Source organism: Lissotriton vulgaris, unplaced genomic scaffold (assembly GCF_964263255.1).
Source record: "Lissotriton vulgaris unplaced genomic scaffold, aLisVul1.2 SCAFFOLD_1897, whole genome shotgun sequence".
Classification (NCBI taxonomy): domain Eukaryota; kingdom Metazoa; phylum Chordata; class Amphibia; order Caudata; family Salamandridae; genus Lissotriton; species Lissotriton vulgaris.
Genome location: NW_028254203.1, coordinates 168,712 through 191,192, shown reverse-complemented (window position 1 = coordinate 191,192; position 22,481 = coordinate 168,712). Strand labels below are relative to the sequence as shown.

At 47.6% G+C, this 22,481-nt stretch overlaps 1 protein-coding gene across 1 annotated transcript in view; it reads left to right on the top strand.

Annotated features, from left to right (window-relative positions):
* Positions 1 to 22,481, top strand: part of LOC147659643 (beta-1,4-galactosyltransferase 3-like) — a 302,447-nt gene that overhangs the window by 233,658 nt on the left and 46,308 nt on the right. Inside the window, exon 4 of the mRNA XM_086951582.1 lies at positions 1,938 to 2,042. Within this exon, the coding sequence (XP_086807708.1) occupies positions 1,938 to 2,042 (105 nt within the window). The remainder of the gene's footprint in view (positions 1 to 1,937; positions 2,043 to 22,481) is intronic.

Below are 22,481 nucleotides of genomic sequence, written 5' to 3'. Positions count from 1 at the left end.
TGACACATAACCCTGACTGAGATCACCTAATACTGTCCATACAGTATAGCCACTTAAATCACAGTGGCTAACAGTCTGGTTGTTTAACTAATGCAGTAGCAGGAATACAAGTTTAAGCATACCTTGGAATGAGGGGTACTTATCATATCTGGTAACATGTACATGCCAGTCAATCACAGCCACCCCTTAAAGGCAGAACATTTAAATACACATGACTATGCAATTACAATCAGGTACCCTGGCAAGATTGCGGACAACATATTTCCAGTTCACTTATAACATCACATATTGCACGTGACCTCCAGTCCCCAAAAAGAACACCATTACGTAAAGGCATCTCATGTGCAATTACATCCTTCTACCACTATGGGATGTCTCTACTATGACAATTCACATTCAGCCTCCCACACCTCAGTGTAGTCCTAATCATCAGCTCCCAGCTGAAGAACAAAAGTTCCAGCATTAGGTAGGCTTGAAAACATGGATGAACCCTTTCCGGGGTTATTTATTTTCAGTCCCCAGAGACTTAGTGGGGGACTTTCCACTTCTGTGCTGGGGGAGTGTACGCTGCATTCAAATGATGGTGACCCCATCTTCCTGGGGTCACCACACTCCGACAACTAGCAGCTGGACCATGCCCCCCAGGCCTTTATTGGGCTCTTCCTCATGAGCGTGCATATCTGAGCATCGGCTCTCCTGCTGCGCCAGCGAGATTGTTGATATGACTGGCGGACTCAAGCCGCGTCCTGTACTTTACCTGGGCCCCCCATGCAGGGGTAAGTTGGACACTAGCTAGGGGAGCCCATCCCTGGCAGCTATCACTGGTCCCTGCCTGAACAGCACCAACATATGCTTCTGTGGGAGCCGACCCTCCATTCTGGTCGGCCTGCTCGTGTGGTCAGACGCGTGCTAGGCAGGCGGGCCGGCAGACTTATGAGGCTGCTTCACAAGGAGCGCAACGATGCTCCCTGACTTCCGCCACCTTGCTGAGACCCAATGTTTGGATCCTGGACCACCAGGCACCTTCACAGGGGTAGGGGTGCTACGGCGTTCCTCGACTTTCTCTTGGCTGGGTCCTAGGGTTGGGATCCTGGGCCTCCAGGCATCTTCACGTGAGCGTGACGTTGCTCCCTGGCTTCCTCTCGTCGGGGCACTTCGCGGGCACCGCAACTCCGATCCCCATCTTTGTCTTCCTCTGGGAGCAGCCCTTGGGACCTGACCCACCCTGGAGCCACATCGGAGACCGGCAGTGAAGCCCCCACGTGCTTCGTTGAAGATCCAGTGGAGGTCAAAGTTCGCCTACCTTTTGGGGGGCATATCCCGACCTGTGTGACCGATTTCAACAATCTTTGCCTCTTTTTGCTCCTGGTGGCCAGCCCTAGCCACTGGGAGCAGTCTCCTGCAACCTCTTGGTGCCCCAGAGAATGTACTCCGCAAGGAGCAGGTTTCACTGGGTCACTGCGCTAGCCTTTCACCGGAATTTCCTCTTCTGGGCATCCCTCCTTGCACATAAACCCAGGATTTTCTCTCACTGTTCCTGGACTCTATCAGTGGCACAGTTCAGAGTTCTGGGGGCAGTCAGGGGGTTCATCCTTCCAACTGCCCATGGCGCCAGCCTCCAGCACCTGTCTTCCTCAGCAAGACCACATCCCAGCGAGAGCTCCTCTTCCTGTACAAGATCTTTTAAGAGAAAATGGAGGGTGCTGGCAGGTATGCACTTCTGCTCGATTCTGCAGTGATCACAATGTCCTGGGTGTTCTCCACCCTGATATAGCAGTTTGCAATATTTTGTAGGTCGGTACTGACCTTTACCATTTTTAATATTAAACACAGGTTTTTTTAAATGTGCTTAACAAATCATTGTGGCTGTTATTTTGTGGGTCAGTATTCTAAAAAATATATATATATATATCGAATCTATGTTTTATCGTTTTCAGGATTAAGTTAGCAGGGATGTCAATCACAAGAACTCCTCCAGATCTTGGACGCTACAAAATGGCAATGCATGCCCGTGATAATGGAAATGAAGAAAACAGGAAAAGGTACGCGCGTTATTATTTACTGATTCATTAGTCCAGTTTCAATTTACAACCGTAGGTCCTGTATTTCATTTCAAAGTGATAATGTAAAATCCTTAGAAACACTGTTTTCTACCGACTTAAATGTCAACAAAATACACAGCCAGCTAATCAAATCATTCATTGTTTTTGATTAACTATCTGTTTTGCATAGCGTTGTATACCATGCTTATGCTATGGATGACACTATTACCCAGCTTAAAGGTACTCCGTTTACCAATCTCAGATGGATGGGTGCTAAGGTAGCCGACTCGGACTGGGCTCGTTAGCTGTAGATCAGGGTTCTCCAAAGTCGGTCCTGAAGGGCCTGATCCAGGCCAGATTTTTTAAAATGCCTGCATTTATCTAAATGGAGATTTGTAAAAAAAAAAACCTGGTCTGGATCCGGCCCTCCAGGTCTGACTTCAGGGAACCCTGCTGAGGATCATATCAGACTTCAGCGGTGAACATATAACTTAATGAGCTACTGGCCTGCGTGATGTGGCATTATGCATGCAAAATCCATTTGTAGGACCTGTATGTCTATTTGCTATGCATACTATTTGCTTTTAAGGCATCGTACCTCTGTTGCCTGTTGGAAACTGGATTAGTAAGTGGGGGAGAGCAAGATATCAACTCCCTCACAGTTAATAAACGAGTGACCTGTTGGCTAAATACAGTTCTATGCCAGGGGATTCTTTCTAATCTCCATAAACAGTAGAATATCTCCTCTCACAAGCAGGATTTCTTGAATACCCTTTTAAAAAAATATTACGTATAAAAAGAAAAATTCCTATCCGAACCAACATTTTCTGCATATCCTCTAATTGTTTGGTTTTATAAAATAATTGCAGCCAGGCAGATTAAAAACTCAGCATATGTAGCTGAAAACGCCTCTAAATAAAATGGTCTTTTTTTTAACCCGGAAAGAAAATGGGGGACTCTAATAAGCTAAGCAAATATACTCCTAAATAGACGCTGCTCTTTTTAAGGAAGCCTACTAGGCAGATACCCTTCCAATAATGCTGAGCAGGATCTGTGATGCAGTTTTTTTCTAGCTCACCTGAGAAGGATCCCCAAAGCTTATTTTGAGTGAAAACCTTTTTTTGTGGGGGTGGGGGAGGTTGGTTTCACTCAATCTTTTGACGTGTTCTCATCATTTTCCTGGAGTATTTCGCACATATTTTCCTGGTTTTCTTTACTGATGTATTCATCCTCACCTCTGTCTGGTAAATGCCCTTCATGCGGAGGAAAGAAGTCCTGAAGGGCCAATACAGTGTATGTGTGTAGTCTGCCTTCTAGGTTCTCATTCCATAACAAAGCGCAAGATATGCTATACATGTGCATCAGGGACAGAGAGGGAGTTCACCATAGGGCGAAGCATTTGTCTGTTAAGCCTTGCGATCTTCAGAGGTGCAAGTGTGCAATTTCCCTCTACTACTTTTCCTGGTTTGACCAGGTCTGATCTTCCTCTGGTCCCTCAAGTCGGTCCTCAGAGCCCTCAGGGGGTTCCTTCTAGTGTTTTCTCTTCCGTTCAAAGTTGAGATCTTCGGCATCGAGGCAGTCATTGTCAAGGGTTTCAGGCACCTCTCCTCTGGCATCTCTTTGCTTTGGCAGTCCCTGTCAATATTTAGGGCATCAGTCTACTAGAAATCTCCCTTACTCTGAGAGGCCACATGCTGACCTATCATGAGAAGGTCAGAATTTGGAGACATATTCTTCACATATCTCCTTCACTGGATCCACAACCCTGTACAGAAAAGCTCTCACCCTCTACAGTGGCAGAGGATGAGTGTTTCTCCTACCATGTCCATGCCACCCCTGGCTGGCCGCTGCTCCTGTGGTACCTCATGTCTTGCCAATTACATGCTTCTCTGGCTCAAGACGTCTGCCAGGGGCTTACCATTTGATGTTCTTCATTGTTAAAACTAATATCTTTGACTCTGCAGAACCAACGGAAATGTATGACCTTTCCGGTTCTTCCCTCTGATTATAAAACAGTTGAGGAACTTCAGCATATGTACACTGAAGCAGGCGCACTTAAATTTGTGGGTTTTGGAAAAAAGAGCTTTCCAGAGTTCTATTTAAGGTCTATAGCAGAGGCCCCTTCTGGAAAAGACAACATCTGCTGCCTCAATAAAAACTGCAACTTTTAATAGTCAAAAAACTCTAAAGGACAAAGGTTCTCAACATCATTCTGCTGCTGCTGTAGTCAAGGAAGCACCGCCAAGACAATGACTCTCTCTCGTAGGAGATTTCCATGTATAGTCCTAAGCATTGAATAGTCCTGCCTGCCTGCAGGGACCCTTGAGCACTTTTTCCAATATATCTTCTTAAATGCTGAAGTTCACCTTTCTTCATGAAGGACTTGCAAAGTTTAAGAAAGTCATAATGCAGCCTAAAAGATTGGGTAACAGAGGTCAAAATTCTTCATCTTGAAGGGGCAAAAGGAGAGCATCCAAGGAAGTATGCACCTAAAGCATGAATTACTTTGTAAGGTCACTGTAAAAAACCTTTACAAACCCTTTTGCTATGAGAGAGAGAGAGAGCGAGATGAAATGCAGGGCAATGTAGCCATAGGCTTCCATTATAAGTAAAGAAAAAAAAGGAGACTGTGTCTTTAAGAACTGTGTGACCTCCAATATCCCATCATGCTCTGCCCTAGGCAGTTACCTCAGTTATTTTTTCCAGCTCCTGCTGACAAGACACTTGGAGCACTGAACTCGACCTTTTTTTTGGTTTTCTCTTCAAAATATAACTTTAAATTTCAGTGATTTTTGCTTCACTCGATGTCTTTAGTCTTTCTCCATTGATTGAAGTGTTTTCCTTACAGGAAAACAGTTTTTTTCTGCTTATAATGCCTTCTTTATTTGACAAATGCCCTCGCTGTGGCAGGGAAAAAGCCAATACAGACCTCCATGAGGTCTGTATCCTCTGTCTACCATCCTCACATCTTCCTGCCTGCTGTGACATTTGCAAGACTTTCACCAGGCGAACCCTGCGTGACATGGAGAAAATTTGCCTTCAAGGAAAGAAAGAATGAAGATGACAGCAAGAAGCCAGTGGCACCTCCTAGCAAGGGAAAGGTAATTCTTCCACCAGAGCTCTTCAGTCAGCTTCCAGTGGTCGTGGGAGGTCTGAGAGGCGTTTTTCAGGAAGAAAACACAATTGTTCGACCTCGAGGCGGTAGATGTCGAGAGGAGGTATGGCGCCGACATACTCGCTGTCAATGACTGGCTCGACGCTGTATAAACGTCTTCGCTAGACGTCAAGATTCACGCGAGTGATGTGGAGACCTTCTTCACACCGCCTCTCGACGTCCGGAGATGGTTCGAGGTCGAGAGACTCAGACTCACCATCGCCAAGAGGTAGATGTTCGACGTCGAGAGCCAAATATCGACGGGAGTGGTCTACATCAAGAAGCCTATCAATGTCAAAAGAGAGTCGACGACTACAAAGATTGATGTCGAGAAGGCCATCAAGGTCGAGGAGACCTTAGAAACCCTCCAAAAGAAGGAGAATCTATTCCTCATCAGATTCTCACACCAGGTCTCCATCTCTGTTAGAGTTACCATCTTCTCTCATACTGGTATCTTCTTCTCCCCGTTCGCCTGCTCTGCCTGCTCCTGTGCCACCGATAGTACCAACCTCTTCACCTTCTGTGGCTCAATAGTCTCCAGTTTTGCCACCACCAGCTCTACTGGCATCTATCATTTCACCTCCTCCAGTTTCCAAGGTGCCTCCCTCTCCAGTTACTAGGAGACTGCGCTCAAGGACGCACCAACACTCTCTCCATGGCCATCATCTATCTGGGTGTTCTCCTACTAGATCACAACACTCTAGTTGGCATTACAGATCTCACCACAGATCAATATTGTGTTCCCGCCGTCATCACCATGGGCATATGTCCGCTTCCCCCAGGAACTATTCTCCACCTTGTCGGACTCTCCTTAACCATGTTCCTCACCAATTGATGACATCAACACCTTTGAGGAAGTTCTTGTTAGAGGTGCAGCTAAATTGAATATACCAATGGTGGTTCCAACGCCATTGACATTGGTGATCTTTGAAACACATCCTGGCCTTCCTTCACTAACTTCGCTCGCATACCCTCTTCCACGTCCTCTTCCTCCCTGTTCATGTGGCATTTCTCTCATCCCTCTGCCTTTACTAGCTCCTAATAAGGCTGGGCACTGAGACTTCCAGTGCCCGTATTCCTTGCAGAATGCACATTGGTCTTGTCCCAAGTCCTGTCGTTGTACATACGGTGTCACTGAGTAATTTCTAGGAGGCTGTACTCTAGGGATATTCTGTTAGTAACTTCCTTTATATGGTTACCGTCCCGTATGCACCCCTTGGATCTGGGCTATCATTACTCTTTCCTTAAAGTCTTTCTTTTCTGTGGCCCTGTCATTTTCGGTTTTCTGATGCTCATAGTACTGAGCCATTTGGAGAATAGCCGCTGGCTTAGAGGCTGCCCAACTACTTTCGCAAGTCTGTAATTTCTGGGATACCTCCGGTAGTAGTCCTTTAACGTAATTCTGCACGAATAAATGGTGTCCTGTCGCAGTGGACATGTCCTGTCCACTGTAGTCGGAGAACACTGTTTAGAATCTCGAGAAATACTCGGAGACATCCTCTTGAGGTTTCTGGCGGCATGCTGTCACTATGGACCAGTCTATCTTTTTCTCTGTTATCAATGTTTTTACTTTCTGCACTATTTTATCGGGGAGGTCCAATATAGCTTTAACTGGTTTTTGGCCAGGATTCCGTTGCTTGTCTAATGTGTCGAGTTGTTCCCAGGTATGACCAAACAATTCAGAGTGTTTTAACTTCCTGATCTGCTTCCACACATCGGCCAGCAAACATAACCCAAAGAACAAGTCAATGTCAGCAAGTGTCATTATCGTGGACCCCAAAGCGTACCTAGTTCGGTGTAAAAGGTGGTGGGATTCTTCCGTAAATCTGGAAGAGATTTACGGAATGTCAGGATGTCCTGTCTGTCCCATGGCTGATACATCCAATTGTACACTACCCTCCCTTTAGCGTCCTGATGATTTATGTTGTCATGAGTCCCTTGTCCTCCAGGGGGGACCCAATACGGGGCAGCCTCTTTTATCTGCATCATGTTATCCAGTTTCTCCATTTGGGGAGTCACTGGCTTCGATGCTCTGTCTGCATCTATCCGCCCTTGTTTTACGAGGTGGCGGAATACTTCTAACGTGGACAAGGAGAGTTCTTCTACCTCGCTGTCATTCTCATCTCCTATATCCACTTTTCTATAAAGCGCCATTAGCCTTGCTGGTCCTACATCTTGGTATTTCTCTTCATAGGCAGTGAGCGCATAGTAGCAGAAGCGTGCAATGAAGAATCGCTTGTGGCTCGTGTCATAAGAATTGCATATGTCTGTCACATACTCCTTCTGTTTCTTTTCTATTTACAAGGGTTTTGACTATTTTATCAATATTTGCCCGCTCGTGTGTACTTAATCGCGGAATCCTGGGTAACCCTTTTTCTACTGGTCCTTCTACCACTAATGCGTTCGTGGATGAGGCACTTGGTGCAAGTGGCTCGACTGGAGCGGAAACGATTGTGGCGTCTCCGCTGATATCTTGCTGTTCTTGTTGCTGTACTATGGGGTTGTTAGGGGCATAAGGAGGTGGCATGTGGATAATCGGGGGTCCCAATAAGAGGTCATCGTTTATTCTTTGTTTAGCCGGTAACTCTGGGTACAGAGTTGAAGGCGTTCTAACAAGGCACTGGCCCGATAATTTCGTTTCTGGTTCTCTTTTATCGTTCTCTTTCTTTGATATCCTCTTCTAACTTTTTATAGTTCTGGTAAGCAGACTTTTGTGTTTCTTTATCCTGCCTGGCTTCATCTCTTTTCTTTCGTTGCATTGCTTCCTTTCTCCAGAGGCCGTAGTTGTCGAGCATGGCTTGCGTGGTTTTCTTTTTAAAGAGGGCTGTTTCTAAGATTTCTTTTTTAGCGAGATCGAAAGATCCCGTCAGTGGCCACTGATTTACCCGGTCCTTTCTAGTATATTTGTGCCATAGTTTGCTGTAAGCAACGGTGACAACTCCATATTTGACATACATGTACTTGTTAGGGTGGCCTTCCGGTGGTGCTGGATGACTGACCTCTAACAAACGGTCCGGTCCAAAACAATCAAACAATTTTGAGAAGACAGGCATGACGTACAAGTGGTCAATATGAATATCTCAATAGGTCGTGGACAAAGGTCCGCACTACCTGTCTTTCGCTGCCTGCAAAGAGGGAATATTCCTATTCTACGCTTGTTTGCAAGCAGGGAATACCTCAATTACTACCAATGACTTCAAAGAACAGAATACTAGTATTCGGGCGAACAATTTCAATACAATCAAACAATCAGTTTCTTTTGTCGTATATCATGACCTTACCCGGACCGTTACGGACAGTTTCTTCGGCGTCCCCTTCCAGCGCCCGTTTGTCCTCTCACTCCAAAGATGCAGCGTTCCCGCAAGGTCCCAGTCAGGACTGTAGGTCACTCGAGAGAGGTCCGTTCGGAACCGGTGAAGTTCAGTTGATCGGCCGCCAGACCAGGGTCTCTTTCAGGCAGGTGCACTTCCCGATCGTTTAGATGTTCACTCCGTCGTTAGGACCTCTCTCACTGGACCCACGTGTCGCTGATGGGCCCCGACGTTGGTGCGCCAATTGATGAAAAGCAATGAGACTCCCAAGACTTTCGATGCTGCTTGGTGCAAACCACCTCTAATTCACCTTGAGAATAGCGATCAAAATAATGAGGCTGGCGCTGGAAGTTGGAAGGCGAAGAGTAAGTTTATTTGCTCTAGAGGAGAGCACATCGCATTAGACACCGGGGCTATCGTCAGGAGGTGTTCTAACTGCATCTCTGAGGCCTGGCCTTTTATATGTTTCTTTCGTCACTTTGTTGTCATTCTTGACGTTACTTTATTACATAGTGAAACTTCCTTGGAATCCCCGCTTTAAGCTAGTTCTCACACAAGTCCAGTAGCAAATGTTCCTCCACCCGGATCTTACAGATGATCGATATCTCGTAGCTGGACATTGTGACAGGACCTAAAACATGTAGGATCGGTCAGATCAAAGGGGTCGGGTCACTGATTAAATTCCGGGAACTCTGATCAACTGAGTAAATTAAATCCTAAGGCAAAAAATTTTCAGGACACAATCCGACAATTCCAACGTTAACAGAGATCTCAAAAGGAATTCTCTATACACAGAAAAAGGATCTGCAAGCAGTGGAGACCAGGTCTAATTTCCTGGAAATCATAGACCTATTCCCGTCTGATGAACTACCACTCAACCGCGGCCGAATTATCAGTTTGTTACAAAAAATTCGGCCGTTACAATCTCTAGCGCGTAACGAAATAAAACTAGTTATGTTTCCACAAGAATCAAAAATGTCCAGTTATCCCAGGAATCATTCTGCAGGAGAGCGACACTTTACACAAATACGGTTATGATCTGGCCCTTGTATTTAACTACGAACCTCAAAAGAGACCTATACCAGATGAATCTTCCAAAAAACTTCGATCCAATCAATCTCTTAACACCACCACCAATCTTCTAGATCATGCTACAGAAAATATATTTGTATCCATAAAGAACGGCGATAGAGAAATCTGGAGCAAGAAAACCCCCAGTGTTGAAATAACAAAGAGAGATCATTCTTGGTCCTGGATTTCGGAAACCCTGAACAGTAATAAACAAACTAAGGATAACAAACTCTCTGTTTAGCACAGGTTTTACGATCTCCTCTTGGAACATAGCGGGGAAAACTAAAGAAAAGTTGGCTGAAATAACAAAAGATTCCCCAGCAATAGTTGCTCTCCAAGAAACTTGGTCTACACAAAACTTCAATCTGGAGAAATATTTTGTATATGATATCCCTGCAGAACAGGTCGATCGGGGACACGCGAAAGGTGGGATAGCGATCCTATTAAATGAAGACTACAAATGGGTACAAGAAGTAATTCCAACTAACTCAAAGAATCATCAATGTATCAAAATCAAGTGTGAAACAAACCCTCCAGAAACCTTAAAAGATCTACTAATTCATAACATCTATATCCCTCCCCCGGTGTAAAAATGGATAGGGGCGACCATTCGGTCCCCCCGAACGTATGGTGGAGTACTACGATCCCCCCGGGAAGCCATCTTGGGCGGGAGGCGAGTCTCGGCTGGTATGCCCGAAGCGGCGTAGCCGGGGCGCGCCTTTTCCCGCCCTAGAGTGGGTTGTCCTAGGCACGGACGCGACCGGCCACGCCCTCGGAGGCAGGCGGGGGCGGGTTTACGCCCACCCTGAAGACGGATAAAAGGAGCAACAAGCCAAGAAAGCTTCCTCTTGTTCCTGTGCTCTGAAGCTGCACCTCCCGCTGCACGTGAGCTCGAGACGGAACGAAGAGTCAATTTTGAGCGTGGTAATCTTTCTTTTTGTCTTACAGATACTCCGTCTGAGAATGCCCAAGAAAGTTGGAAAGCGGGTCAGTACCGATCAGATGCTCCGCATGCTCATGAAAGAGGTAGCCGACTTGAAGAAGCAGATGGCGGCTAAGGACGGGGAAGGAGGACCGAAACGACCTTTGCCGGGAGTAGTCCCCGGAGGGAGAGGCAAGAGGTCCAGAAGGGGGGCACCTGGGGGGGAAACCCCGGTTCCCGATATCCCACTTGAAGAGCCAACTCCGGTGCCGAAGGAGGGGAATCCGATTCCCGTGGTGGTCACTCCCGTGTCCGGGGAAGATATGCCTCCCGAGTTAGCAGCACAATTGGCAGCGTGGTTGGGAAAAGATAGCGAGGGCGCCACGGCTGACGACGCCCGGGTGTTAATGAGACAACTGCGGGAAACTAGGGAGGCTGCAAAGGCACCATCGTCAGTTACCCCGCTGGCTCCGGCGGTGGAAAATGCAACAGGCCCAGGTTCAGCGGCAAACGCAGCTTCTGGTTCAGGTAAGCGGCCATTGCCGATCGCGGGGGAGGGGTCTGCACCTTCACGAAGGGAGAAGGTGGCTCAGCATGTTCCACTGGAAATTAAGGAGAAGATTTGGGCGAATAAGTATGTAAACATTTTTTCTTTACTTACCGACCATTATGAGATGGAGCATGTTAAGAGCCAAAAGGAGCTCATGCACCCGAGTGTTTGGCGCGCAAAAATGGCCGCCTTTAAGGTTGACGAAAACATTGGTACTTGGGGTAGAGCATGGGGAATTTTTACCTCCATCATGGGCGAGCGTAGGCCCGAGTTGCTGACCGAGCTGCCTATTTATCAGTCACGTATCATGGAGTATTCCGTAGCGTATGGGGGCAATCAGTGGTTCTGCTATGATAATATTTTTAGAAAAGCGAAAGAACACGACCCAATCCTGACTTGGGATTGTTACGACTCCGTTTCATGGTCAAAAATGGAGAGTACAGGAATGTTGAAAGTACCATTGGTAGGAAGTAGCGGGGGTGAATCCTCCCGTCAGTACGCTGGGACACCCTTTCGGACGGGTGCAGGTAACGACTATCATTCAAAACCGGGTGGCAACGCAGGTAAAAGGGGGATTTGTTGGAATTTCAACAGGGGAAAATGTACGAGGCCCCAGGGGTCATGCAAGTTTAGACATGAATGTGGGGGGTGTGGGCAGCCATCCCATCCTGAGTCCATGTGTAGAGCCAAAACGGGTGATAACGGTGTTAGGGGAAGCGCCAAACAGGTCTGATATGGTCCGAGGGGCGCCTTTACCTACTCCGATTGATACCATGGCAATGATTCCTTGGCTCAATGAATACCCGGATCATGCTTCCGCTGTAGTGTTGCGAAACGGGTTTTCATATGGTTTCCGCATCCCAGTGGGGGATTTTCAGGGTGTAGCAGAATGTAAGAACCAACTGTCCGTCTTGCAGCATACGACCGTGGTACAGGTAAAGATTGGGAAGGAGGTGACTCGAGGTCGAGTCGCCGGTCCATTTGATGTGCCACCGGTTGCTAACTTTGTTTGTTCCCCTTTAGGGGTGGTCCCCAAGAAGGACCCGGGTGAGTTTCGGCTGATACATAACTTGTCAGCCCCACGTGGTCTTTCCGTGAATGATGCGATAAACCCGGAAGTGTGTTCGGTGCGGTACGCATCTTTCGATGAGGCCGTCGCCATGTTGAATCGCCTGGGGCCCGGAGCGCTGATGGCGAAATCAGATATTGAGTCAGCGTTCCGGTTGCTCCCGGTACACCCAGACGATCAGCGTCTGCTAGGTTTCATGTTTCAAGGTCGCTATTACATGGATAGATGTATGCCAATGGGATGCTCTATATCTTGTGCCTATTTTGAAAAGTTCCGTTGTTTTTTGCAATGGGTCTTCACGAAGAAAACGGGTTTTCAACATGTTATGCATTATCTTGATGACTTTCTGTTTCTGGGGGCAGCCGGGGATCCAGAATGTGGACAGGCTTTGAATGCATTTTGTGCCTTGATGAATCAGTTTGGTGTGCCGTTGGCGCCAGGTAAGACTGTGAGTCCCTCGACTTGCCTCGAGTTTCTGGGGATCGAGCTCGACTCGGGGGAAGGTTGTTTTCGATTACCAAGAGAAAAAGTGTTAAAATTCAGGGCATCCCTTGACACGTGTATTAGTGAGTCTAAAGTGAAACTACATCAATTGCAACAATTGGTGGGCCAGTTGAATTTTGCCCTGAGAGTAATGCCGATGGCCCGCCCCTTTTCCCGCTCGATCGCTCAAGCCATGGTCGGCCTGAAGGAGGGTCATCATCGCACGAGGCTCTCGGCAGAGGTTCGCCAGGACATGCGCATTTGGTTGGCATTTCTGGCGGATTTCAATGGTCGAATTGTCTGGAACAAACCGGCGGTGTCCTCCGAGGAGCTGGGGCTGTGGACAGATTCGGCAGGGAGTATTGGTTTTGGTGCCATATTCGGCACACAATGGTCGGCCCAAAAATGGCCGTCATGGTGGCACGAGTGTGGGCTGACAAGTAACATTGCTTTTCTTGAACTTTTCCCTATTCTGGTGGCCTTGAAAACTTGGCCTGAGGGGTTCAGAGATCACTCTGTGGTGTTCTGGTCTGATAACATGACCGTGGTTGAGTGTATCAATAGTCAGGCAGCACGATGCAAATGGATTCTGAGACTGCTCAAAGAAATTGTGTTATTGTGTATGCAATTGAATGTGCTATTTAAGTCAAGACATGTGCCGGGGGTAATGAACCAAGCGGCTGATGCGCTTTCTCGTTTCCGTATGCAGGCCTTTTGGGGTTTTCTGCCCACAGCGGACCCGGTGGCGGCACCCTTTCCCGAAGCTCTCTGGTCTCTCGGTGCCCCGAACTACAAAACCTCGTGGGAGAGAGTTTAGCACCCAGGACGAGGAAGGCATATGAAGGGGCGTTCCGTTCCTATTGGGCCTTTTTGGGGACTGCTAGGGGGGAGCTTTGGGGCCAGGAAGAGTTTGTAGTGAAATTTCTGCTGTCTTTACATCAGGCAGGCAAATCAGTGGCTACGGCCCAGAGGCATCGGGCCGCCATTTCCTTTATGGCAAGGGCTCATGGGATCCAGGACCCGACAGCGTCTTTTGTTGTGCAAAAAGCGCTACGTGGGTGGCAACGCCTTGAGGGTCGCAGAGTAGATGAGAGGCACCCGATAGGTCTGGATAGGTTGGCCCTGTTATTATCCGTACTCCCTGCAACGTGTTCATCCCGGTATGAAACAGTGTTATTCCGAGCCGCTTTTGCGCTAGCATTCCATGGGGCTATGCGGGTAAGCGAACTAGTGGCGAAGAACAAGCAGGATGCGATGGGGGGACTGTGCCGAGAGCACATTCAGGTCAAGGGGGAGACGATGACTGTCTCGTTTGTCAGGTCCAAAACCGATCAGGGTGCGATTGGGGACTGCATACTCATACAAAGGATTCCCGGGTCTTCCATGTGCCCTGTGGTTTGCGTAGAGGAATATTTAGCGCAAAGGGTGGAATCATGGGGGGGGACCTTGTTGAGACACGCTGACGCCACCCCACTGACGAGGTTTCAGTTCCAGCGGGTGCTTGCGATGTCGATTTCGGCCGCGGGCTTGAACCCCGGCGAGTTTGGGACCCATTCCTTTCGGATAGGGGCTGCTACAGAGGCTACAGCCAGGGGTCTGAGTGTAGAACAAGTAAAACGTGTGGGGCGTTGGTCCTCGAACTGTTATAAGAGGTATGTGCGGTTGCACATGTTGTGAAGCTGTAATGATGTACTCACGCTTCTTGTTTTTGTTTGGTTTTCAGTTGCGCAAGCCTACGAGGCGGGGCGGACTGTGCAGTCGACCCGACACCTGGGGACCAGCGGTCAGACATCACCGGCTGTGAAAAAGGAGGTGTGGGTCGTGGGCCAATCATACGTGAGGCGTGCCGCGGACGTATTCAAAGCAGGTGACATGTTTCACGTGGCTGGGGAATACGGGTACAGTGTGTCCTTCTACGGAAAGGGCGGGCTCTGTATTGACCAGTTTCAATCATTTTTTGAGGGTTTGTTAGGGCGGACAAGGTCACCGCCGTCTATAATCATAGTCCATCTTGGGGGCAACGATTTGGTGGCCACTGGTAGACGACTTCTTCTTGAGGCGATGCTTTCCACAGTAAGTTGGTTGGCAAGGAGAGTTCCAGGGTGCACAATTGCATGGTCCCATATGATCCCACGAAAAGTATGGCGGGGGGCTATTTCGGTTTCTGCTCTGAATCATTCAGTAAGAAAAATTAATAACAAAGTGAGTAGATTGTTTCGTTCAAGTACACTGCATTCTGTTTCGCATAGTTGTATTAAAGGGGACAGTATGTATTTGGGGGACGGTGTTCATTTGTCCCGGGTGGGGAATGAGTTACTCATAGGAGACTTAATAGCTTGGTTAAAGAGTTTATAACATGACCTTTAGGCAGGAGTGTTGTGGGGGGTCCAGATAGCCGGTCAACTATCCGGCCTGTGGCGGTAAGGTCATGATCGGTGAGCAGTAATTGGAAGATCCCTATGGGGGGGCGTCACCCATTACGGATGAGAGCGCTCGGGGGAGGTGGCCATTGGCCCCTCAACGGGGAGGCGGTCCCGTCTAAGGATAGGCCGCCGGAAGGAAAGGAAAGGTGGTCAAGGCCCCTTCCTGGATAGGAGGGGCTACGGGCCCTCCTGGGGAATTTCCCAGGGCCAGGACATCTGCGACGGCAGATGTGTAAGTTGTGTGGGGTTCGGGAGGGGGTTTACGCTACCTGTTAGACACCTCACACGAGTCCTCGGACGACCGTAAAATGGCGTCGAGTTCATTGGGGCCCCCGTCAAGTCCAAGGGAAATTGGTAGATGCACTTGAGGTACGCCCTCTGTGCGGTTGGTCCCCTCACAAGTGAGGGTGATATTTCTGGTTTAGGGATCTGACACCGGTTACGACCTTGCCGTTGGCCCTTAACTTTAGGATGTACAATTTCAAGTCAAATGTTTTGTAGGATGTTAGTTCGGCTAGGAGAACCTTTGTATTAGAAATCTGTTAAGGTTAGCCAAACATCGTAATGTGGAAATGAAATTGTACATAATATGAAACTGTTATTTTAATGTTTTGATTTTGTTTCATATTTTAATAAATACGGCCGGGAGGGTCACTCCCTCCCGCCTTCCAAAAGTTCAGAACCGTTTCCGGTTTTCCATCCTTGGGGATTGTGTTGAGAGGGGGTGACGGGTATCTCAGCCATATGGAAAGGGGCGACCATTCGGTCCCCCCGAACGTATGGTGGAGTACTACGATCCCCCCGGGAAGCCATCTTGGGCGGGAGGCGAGTCTCGGCTGGTATGCCCGAAGCGGCGTAGCCGGGGTGCGCCTTTTCCCGCCCTAGAGTGGGTTGTCCTAGGCACGGACGCGACCGGCCACGCCCTCGGAGGCAGGCGGGGGCGTGTTTACGCCCACCCTGAAGACGGATAAAAGGAGCAACAAGCCAAGAAAGCTTCCTCTTGTTCCTGTGCTCTGAAGCTGCACCTCCCGCTGCACGTGAGCTCGAGACCGAACGAAGAGTCAATTTTGACCCACCCACCAGCCCCTGAGGACAGCTAGTTGTTTTTGAATAAAGTTTTGATGTGGTAACTCTATTTCTTGCAGGTTGTGATGATTGTCGTGATACTTTGAATATGCAATAAAGATGGTCACTTTTAGTATGGTTTTTCAATAAAGTATTTTGCACTAGTGTTGATCAGTAATCATGCTTATAATAGTTATAATTGTTTTTGTAATTTAGTTATTTAGGTAGATTTGTCGTATTTATTGTCGGGCGGTAAGGTCATGATCGGTGAGCAATAATTGGAAGATCCCTATGGGGGGGCGTCACCCATTACAGATGGGAGCGCTCGGGGGAGGTGGCCATTGGCCCCTCAACGGGGAGGCGGTCCCGTCTAAGGATAGGCCGCCGGAAGGAAAGGAAAGGTGGTCAAGGCCCCTTCCTGGATAGGAGGGGCTACGGGCCCTCCTGGGGAATTTCCCGGGGCCAGGACATCTGCGACGGCAGATGTGTAAGTTGTGTGGGGTTCGGGAGGGGGTTTACGCTACCTTTTAGACACCTCACACGAGTCCTCGGACGACCGTAAAATGGCGTCGAGTTCATTGGGGCCCCCGTCAAGTCCAAGGGAAATTGGTAGATGCACTTGAGGTACGCCCTCTGTGCGGTTGGTCCCCTCACAAGTGAGGGTGATATTTCTGGTTTAGGGATCTGACACCGGTTACGACCTTGCCGTTGGCCCTTAACGTTAGGATGTACAATTTCAAGTCAAATGTTTTGTAGGATGTTAGTTCGGCTAGGAGAACCTTTGTATTAGAAATCTGTTAAGGTTAGCCAAACATTGTAATGTGGAAATGAAATTGTACATAATATGAAACTGTTATTTTAATGTTTTGATTTTTTCATATTTTAATAAATACGGCCGGGAGGGTCACTCCCTCCCGCCTTCCAAAAGTTCAGAACCGTTTCCGGTTTTCCATCCTTGGGGATTGTGTTGAGAGGGGGTGACGGGTATCTTACTATAGAAATCCTGAAGGACATCGAACAAATAACAGAAAATCAGGGTTATCCATCGCTCTTCATCATGGGTGATTTTAATGGGAAAATATCTAATGAGTTAATACTGAAATTGGCAAATTGGGTCACAGATGAGGCCCTGGGAATTTCTATTCCACTTTTTCCCAAAGAAAATAAGGCGGACAAAAGAGGGAAGATTCTAATAGCATCACTACCTATTTTAAACGGAATAATATTAAATTGCAATGTAGAAGGAGACATCCCCGCCTCAAATACAAGACAGGGAAACTATAATCCCTCACTACAGGACTACATGATCTGTAGCTATGATCTGTTCAGATCAGTTTTACAACTTAAAATCAACTTTGCTGATGGTAGTGATCATGCGATACTACAGCTAAGTACAGAGTGGAAAGCACAACCGTCCCAGTCAAATCAAATTATGTATAGCTATAGTACAGTCCTGGTAAACCCAACTCAAAGACGGATTTACTGGAATTCAGCTACTCTTACCAAATTAATCTCCATAATTGTTTCAACACAACTCTTGCAAAGAATACACTCAGAAAATCCGATAACAAATTTTGAAATTGTGATTAAAAAACTAACCCAAAAACTACAGGAAAAGCTGATGCAACCTACAAAGAAACAAACCAAAAAACAAAAGTTAGCTACTAATACAACTTATCTAAACAAACTAGTACGAGCACAATTTTTAGAAAAGTCACCAACTAGACAGCTAGAAATAAACAAATTGAAAAATCAACGCAGGAGAGAAAAAGAAAAAAAATAAGAGAATAACCCAAGATAAAAATTGGATAGTTTTTCAGATAGCAGCAAAACAAAATAACCAAAGTGCATACTGGAACATAATCGCGAAAGAAATAGGCTCGAAAAAAGTATTACAAACTATCCCGGTGCCTCCATCAGAATGGGAAATTTATCTGGCCAATTTATATAAATTAAATACTACCGTAAAAATGAGCTACCATCCTGTTAGGAACTCGGAAATAAAATCTTCAGACTGTGGAGTTTCTAGTCCATTTCCCATTGAACTACATATAAGAAAGGCAAGAACAACAGGAGCAACAGGTCCGGACCAAATACGGATTAAGGTCCTTCAATGCAACCCCAAAGAATGGAGTAAGATGCTTTTCCCCCTTTCCAACTACATTTTTAGAACTGGAGACATTCCCAAATCTTGGAAGGGGAGCATTATAATAACCATACACAAAAAGGGTACAAGGTTGTATCCTGGCAACTACAGACAGATTGGGCCTTTTCAAATGAGCCGATTCCCCTATACCAGGCAGGATTTAGACCAAAACATCAGTCACTGATAATATCGCTGTTCTGCAAACCATCTTAGATAAATATGTTACAATAAAAATCTCAGGTGGTATATGCTGCTTTTATCGACTTTTCCACTGCATTTGATAGAGTAGACAGAGAGACACTATGGAGAAAACTCAGTAATATGGGTATCCCGGACAATCTACTACACATATTATCAACATTACATACAGATACTTGGTGCCAAGTCCAAATGGGGAAGGAAAAAGGTCTTACTAGTGCTATCCCGACCCCAAATGGCCTAAGACAAGGATGTCTCCTCGCTCCCCTACTGTTTTTCCCTTCATCTCAGTGACTTGCCTTAATGTTTTCAACAGATATGTAATTTTCCACCAAAAATTGCTTCCTGACCTTGAAGAGGAGACTTCTACGCTGCTGGTCGTCCCAGACTCGACCTTTCTTCCTGCTTTGCTGTGCCCGGTCTCCCTCCCGCCGCCGCTGTTGTCACCTTAGCGGCCGCCGAGAGGAGGGAGACTACAACTCCCAGCCTGCCCAGCGACCCGGATCCACTCCAGCGGGGTCATCGCGCCCTGAGGCGCTAGAAAAGCGCTGCTCCCTCGGCAGAGCGGGTGTCCGGACCTTGAAGAGGAGACTTCTACGCTGCTGGTCGTCCCAGACTCGACCTTTCTTCCTGCTTTGCTGTGCCCGGTCTCCCTCCCGCCGCCGCTGTTGTCACCTTAGCGGCCGCCGAGAGGAGGGAGACTACAACTCCCAGCCTGCCCAGCGACCCGGATCCACTCCAGCGGGGTCATCGCGCCCTGAGGCGCTAGAAAAGCGCTGCTCCCTCGGCAGAGCGGGTGTCCTGACCTTGAAGAGGAGACTTCTACGCTGCTGGTCGTCCCAGACTCGACCTTTCTTCCTGCTTTGCTGTGCCCGGTCTCCCTCCCGCCGCCGCTGTTGTCACCTTAGCGGCCGCCGAGAGGAGGGAGACTACAACTCCCAGCCTGCCCAGCGACCCGGATCCACTCCAGCGGGGTCATCGCGCCCTGAGGCGCTAGAAAAGCGCTGCTCCCTCGGCAGAGCGGGTGTCCTGACCTTGAAGAGGAGACTTCTACGCTGCTGGTCGTCCCAGACTCGACCTTTCTTCCTGCTTTGCTGTGCCCGGTCTCCCTCCCGCCGCCGCTGTTGTCACCTTAGCGGCCGCCGAGAGGAGGGAGACTACAACTCCCAGCCTGCCCAGCGACCCGGATCCACTCCAGCGGGGTCATCGCGCCCTGAGGCGCTAGAAAAGCGCTGCTCCCTCCGCGTCGCGGGACGCGAGCGGGACGCCCGGACGAAGCCCGGACAAAGGGCGGGCCGTCTGAGGCCGTCCGAGGCTGGACAAGGTTGGGTTGGGCCCGTTACTCTGCTAAAAAACCTGATTCAAGGAGGTGAGCCTGTGTTATAGCTGGGGGTTATTTATTGAATTGTTGCCTCTTGAAGCACTTGTTTATCCTGTGCTTATGAAAAGCATCGTCTGTTAGTGAATTATGCCCGGCAAAAAGCTATCCCCTGCAAAAAACACTATGGACAACTATATCTTTCAGGTAGTTGCCAAAAATAATAGTGACAGGAGATCTTCGCTTGGCCTGAGTTCACCGTCTGCCCTGGGTTCACCAACTTCGCCGGCTTCAGCTTTTGCCGAATCCACGGAGCAACCTACCTCCTGCTGTCCACCTGTAAGTGAAGCTGACCAAGCTGATATCGCTGTAATGAACCGGTCGGTCCTGATTGAGTTAGACAGCGTGAGTGAGGTGGAGACAGAGCAACAACTACCCGAGGACAAAGCCCCCACTCCGGTGCCCGCTCCACGATCCACCAGAGGGGCTAAAAAGCCACAGCCACAGCCGAAACGTTTTGGGCTCAGATCAAGCCGCAAAAAGATTGCATCGCCCCCTAGCAAATCAGCAAGGGAAGAAGATATCACTCTGGATGACGTTTCTATGTCTCTTACTAGTGGTCAATTTAAGAACTTACTGAGTATGTTAGACACTAAGATAAAGGACATTGTTAATCCGCTGTTAGGTAGAATTGATAAACTTACTAAGGAAGTGAATCGCCTTGGGGGTTTGCTGAATCAAACCTTATCTGAAGTAGGTAAACTACCAGATGCTGTTTCTAGTAGGGTTGAGTCCAGTAAGGTCTCTTCTTCTTTGGTGGGGGGCGGGGCTTCTTCACTACCAGTTCCTCCGGTGGCTCCCTTGATATCCATTTTAGATAGTGCAGAGAATAAAGATGTTCCCTCGGATGCATCCTCCGCCCCAGAATCTGCAAATGGCTCGGTAGAGTTGATAGTTGAGGCCTCTCCATTGGTCTTGGTTTTAGCCAATGTCCCTCTTTTGCAGTCTGGTCAGGAAGAATCTACCTCATCCCTATTGTCTAAAGCACTTTATTGGTTAACAAATAACATGGTAATAACTCCTAGGGGTAGGCACCAATTGGCTGACGAAATAGTAAAGGCTAGAAGGGTGAGGTGGATAGGTAATAGTACAAAGAAGTTTATGGGTGACTGCGTCATCCTACATTTTTCTGACCCAGAGGTTTTGGCCAATATTCTACCCAACCTTCTACCTCCGCAGCGGAGATCGACTGAAATCATTCCACTCACCTTAGACTTTTTCTATCAGTGTAGCGGGAGGGTCTCTAATAAAACAATGCTAAAAACTAAGTGGAACGTTGTCCCAACAAAAGGGCGGAGGGAAGTGAGGCAACCAGAGAGGAGTCTAAATCTAGAGAATAGATTTTCAGCACTTTCCAATCTTGATGCCTGTGATTGACTCTCTATAAATCTAAGTCAAGCACCACTAGCAAATGGGGATCAAAATTCGGATAGCTTATCTACCCAGAATGTTAATTGCCTTACCAATGATTTGTCAAATAACTTGGTTGTCCAACCAGAGGGTGAGGCCTGTGTACTAAATTCTTTTCCTGGATTACGCCAGGGTCGTTTGTCTGGAGTTGCTAACCTACTCTGCTGGAATATAGCTGGTCTGACATCCAAGCTCGATTGTGGGGACTGGCTTGGCTTTGTTACCCAATTTGATATTTGTATATTCCAGGAAACTTGGGCCTGCGACCCTGTCTTTGTATTAAGCTATCTGAATTTTTATGTGCCAGCTGTCAAGGGTCCGAAAGGTAGACCTATGGGGGGGCTTACTATCTGGATTCGACAAGCAATAAATTTCTCAGTTAAAAATATAGCTACTGGACACAATGATATCCAGCTTATTAGGATTTCAAATGACAGTACAGGGTCACTTGATATTTACAATATTTATATTAGAAGTTCCAAAGGTCGGTCTGAAACATTACTAACCTTGGCCGACCTCATCGAGGAGCACTCCGTTAAAAATAACATTGTTATAGCAGGAGACCTTAATAGGACGTTTGAGCCATTGGTTGTGGGTGATGCTTTCACTGGTGCTGATGAGGATTCCTTCTGGGGCATCCCTGAATTACAACTGAAACCAGTCTCCCGTTGGACAGAGGACATTATAGCTATTAATGCACTGTGTCTTGAAAAAGGCTTGAGAGCTATGAACGGGAGAACAGCTGGGGATAGAATTGGCTCACCAACATTCGACAATGGGAGGCACAAAAGTCGAATTGACTATGTGATCTGCAGTTTGCATTTGTGGCCTGCCCTTTGTGATATGGAAGTCATCATAAGATCTGAGAGTGACCATAACCCCCTAAGTGTGACTCACAAATGGTGGCCTGCTGAATCAAACTCTAGCTGTATGAATGAATTCGTCCCTCCGCCCATTGTCCCCGAGAACAATATGCGTAGGCTACGTTGGGACACTGTAGCGAGAAATCAGCAGGATATTGATATTATTAATAGTGAAACTGATCAAGCCATTCTAGCTATGGAACTGGCTAATGCCTATCCTAAGGATCTGGGTGAAGTGGTCAAAATACACGATACCCTCTTTGGTAAGATCAAGGCGCATTTTCTAAGACCTGATAAACATAAGGGGGTTACTACTAGAAAAGATGCTAGATGGTATAACTCTGATTGTAGGAAGGCAAGACTAGACCTTGGCCGGGCAATCAAGAAGCGAGACTG